This window comes from Erithacus rubecula (genome assembly GCF_903797595.1).
Source record: "Erithacus rubecula genome assembly, chromosome: 2".
NCBI classification, from domain to species: Eukaryota; Metazoa; Chordata; class Aves; order Passeriformes; family Muscicapidae; genus Erithacus; species Erithacus rubecula.
The window spans coordinates 74,870-78,835 of record NC_136685.1 but is presented as its reverse complement, the minus strand read 5'-3'; the positions used below and the strand labels follow the sequence as shown (position 1 = coordinate 78,835).

At 42.5% G+C, this 3,966-nt stretch overlaps 1 protein-coding gene across 1 annotated transcript in view; it reads left to right on the top strand.

The window, feature by feature from the left end:
* The window catches only part of PTK2B (protein tyrosine kinase 2 beta), a gene marked incomplete at its 3' end in the record, with an annotated part of 39,848 nt that extends 36,150 nt beyond the window's left edge, over positions 1–3,698 (top strand). Inside the window, exon 25 of the mRNA XM_079298266.1 lies at positions 3,684–3,698. Coding sequence (XP_079154392.1) covers positions 3,684–3,698 — 15 coding nt within the window. The remainder of the gene's footprint in view (positions 1–3,683) is intronic.
* Positions 3,699–3,966: the final 268 nt, after the last annotated feature.

Sequence of the window (3,966 nt, the reverse complement as noted above, 5' to 3'; positions counted from 1 at the left end):
AATACTAATAATTAATAAGTAATAATAGCAATTATTAATCCATAATTATTAACCAGTAAATAATGATTAGTATTTGATAATGAATTAATCTTTAATTCTCTTTCTAAGTGGAAAAATAAAATTCCAGCTTTGCCCAGCAATTCCCTTTTCCCTGAAATCCTTGGGAAGCCACCCCTCCCCCCAGGGCCTGCAGCTGCCTTTTCCCAAAGGATTCCCAAAAAATTCCCAAAAAAATTTTCGATGTAATTCCTGAAGAATTCCCCCCAAAAATTCCCAAAGAATTCCTGAGGAATTCCCCAATTATTCCAAATAATTCCCAAAGAATTCCCTGAAGAAATCCCCAAGAATTCCCAAAGAATTCCCAAAGAATTCCCAAAGAATTCCACAAAAAATCCCCGTAAATTCCTAAAAATTCCCCAAGAATTCCCATAGAATTCCCCAAAGAATTCCAAAAGTATTCCCCGAAGAATTCCCAGATAATTCCCAATAATTTCCAAAGAATTTTCAAATAATTCCCAGCAATTCCCAAATAATTTTCCAAAGAATTCCCAAATAATTCCTGAGGAATTCCCCAATAATTCCCAAAGGATTCCCTGAAGAATTCCCGAAGAAAACCCCAAGAATGCCCCAAAGAATTCCCAAACAGTTCCTCAAAGAATTCCCCAAAGAATTCCCAAAGAATTCCCCAGTAATTCCCAGATAATTCCAATAGAATTCCCCAAATAATTCCTAGATAATTCCCATAGAATTCCCCAAATAATTCTCATAAAATTCCCCAAAGAATGCCCAGGTAATTCCCAGATAATTCCCCAAATAATTCCTGAAGAATTCCACAAGAAATCCCCTCCCACAGCATTCCCTAATAATTCTCAAATAATTCCCAAATAATTCTCCAAAGAATTCCCAAATAATTCCCCAAATAATTCACCAGGAATTCCCAGAGAATTCCCCAAGAACTGGGAATTGAGAATACGGGATTGGGATTGGGAATGCAGGATGGGAATCTGGGATTTTGGGATTGGGAATTGGGGACCAGGAATGAGGGATGGGGAACTGGGATTAGGGAATTTGGGATTGGGAATGTGGGATTGGGGTTTGAAAAATGTGGGATTGGGAATTGGGAATGAGGGATTGGGATCTGGGATTTTGGGATTGGGAATTGGGGACCAGGAATGAGGGATGGGGGAACTGGGATTAGGGAATTTGGGATTGGGAATGTGGGATTGGGGTTTGAAAAATGTGGGATTGGGAATTGGGAATGAGGGATTGGGATCTGGAAATGTGGGAATGGAATCTGGGATTTTTGGGATTGGGATCTGGGAATGGGGAATTGGGAATTTGGGATGGGGATATTGGGAATGAGGGATGGACTCTGGTATTTTGGGATTGGGAATGAGTATTGGGATTGAGGGAATGGAGTTTGGGATCTGGGATTTGGGATTTGGAACTGGGATTGGCACTTGGGAATGGGAATGAGAGAAATGGGGAAATTGGGAATGTGGGATTAGGATTGGGAGAGTGGGAATTGGGGATTGGGATCTGGGAGTGGGAGATGAGTTGGGGTTGGGAATGCAGGAATTTGGGATTGGGAATTGGGATTGGCATCTGGGGTTTTGGGATTTGGACCTGGGATTGGGTTTTGGGGACCGGGAATGTGGGATTGGGATCTCGGAATGGGATTGGGAATTGGGATTGGGTTTTGAAATGTGGGATTGGGAATGCAGATTTGGGATTTGGGGATTGGTATTGGGATGTGGGAATGTGGGAATGTGGGACTGGGAATTGAGATTTGGGAATGAGGGATCAGGATGTGGGAATGGGATTGTAAATTGGGATTTGGGAGTGGGGGGTGAGGAGTTGAGATTGGGAATGTGGGAATTTGGGATTGGGAAATGGGGGATTGGGAATTGAGAAAGGGAATGGGATCTGGGATTTGGAATGTGGGATTGACATCTGGGAATGAGGGATTTGGATCTGGGAATTTGGGATCCAGAATGGGGGAATTTGGGATTGGGATTGTGAGTGGGGGATTGGGAATGTGGGATTGGGAATGTGGGATTGGGATCTGGGAATTCCTTTGGAACAGAATTCTCCAGGGAAAAAAAAAAAAAAAAAACACAAAAATCTGGGAATAAAACCCTTTGGAGAAGCAGGAAAACGAGAAATAAAAACTTCCAGGATGAAATTCCCGAGTTTTCGTTTTCCAATGAGAAAGAAGAAGAGAATTCCCACTGGGAATTCCTGTTCTGGTGTTTTCCCTGGATTTGGGAATGGATCCAGGAGATCCCAAGGGTAGGGGGGGGAGGGGAAGCTCTAGGCTGGAAAAATTTGGGAAAATCCCCCCAAAAAATTCCCAATTCCAGGCTCCTGCTGAGCCCTGGGTGTGGCCGGAATTCCAGCTGGGAATTCCCAGGATTTGGGAAAGGATTGAAATTTGGGAATGCACAGAAATTCAGGAACAGGTCAGAATTTTGGGAATATGCTGGAATTTAGGGATGCCCTGAAATTTGGGAGTTCATTGGAATTTGGGATTTGAAATTTGGGAATTTATTGGAATTTGGGAATTATTTGGGAAGTGAAATTTGGGAGTTCATTGGAATTGGGAATGCACAGGAATTTTGGGAATTCCTCAGCTGGGAACGTTTTGGGAATTTGGGAACATTCTGGGAATTTGGGAATTTCTGCAATTTGGGAATGCTCAGAAATTCAGGAACAGATCAGAATTTTGGGAATGTGCTGGAATTTAGGGATGCCTTGAAATTTGGGAATTCGCTGGAATTTAGGGAGTGAAATTTGGCAATTTATTGGAATTGGGAATACACAGGAAATTTTGGGAATACACCAAAAATTTTGGGAAATGCTCTGGAATTTGGGAATTCCTCAGCTGAGAATGTTTTGGGAACTGGGAATGCTCCAGGAATTTGGGAATTCCTACAATTTGGGAATTCACAGGAAATTAAGGATAGATGAGAATTTTGGGAACCTGCTGGAATTTTGGGATGCACAAAATTAGGGAAATCATTGGAATTTGGGAATTTGGGAATTGAATTTTGGGAATTAATTGAAATTGGGAACGCACTGAAATTTTGGGAATGCATGGAAATTATGGGAATGTTCCGGGAATTTGGGAATTCCTGCAATTTGGGAATGCAAGAAAATTCGGGAATACACAGAAATTGGGGAACAGATCAGAATTTTGGGATGCACAACCTTTGGGAACGCTGGAATTCCTGGAGTTCCGACCCCGCCCCTCCCCCGCTCTGTCAATGGATAATCCCAAGGAATATTTTGGGATCGTTCCCGACCTTTGCCTCCTCCCAGGAATGTCAGGAGATGATCCCGGGATTTGCTCAGCTTTGCCCAGTGGGACAGAGGTCAAAAACATTTGGGAAAAAAAAAAAAAAAAAGGGATGGAAAACCCCGGGAAAAAAAAAAAAAAAAAAAAAAAAAAAAAAAAAAAAACTTTGGAATTCTTGGAGCTCCTTCCTGGAATTTCGAGATTTTTCCAAAGGCAAAAATTCCCGGGATTTTGGGTTGAAAATCCCATCCCCCACTGCTGCAAATCCCATTCCTGGGTCCCAAATCTTTGGAATTTTTGGGATTTGAACCCCCAGGAGATGGGAATTCCCTACCTGAACCCCCAAAATCTCTGGAATCTTTTCCCAATTTTCCCCTTTTCCCAGGAATTCGCAGCCTGAGACCTCCCCTTGTGCTCCCACATTCCCAAAATCTTTTCCCTCTTTCCCGATTTTCCCTTCTCCCAGGAATTCCCAGCCTGAATCCCCAAAATAACTGGAAATTTTTTCCCACTTTCCCCCTTTTCCTGGTTTTCCCAGATAATTCCCTTCCTGAACCCTCCCTGTGCTTCCCAAATCCCAAAATCACCGGATTTTTTTCCCTCTTTTCCCATTTTCCCAGTTTTCCAATTAATTCCCTGCCTGAATTATCCCCACATTCCCAAAATCT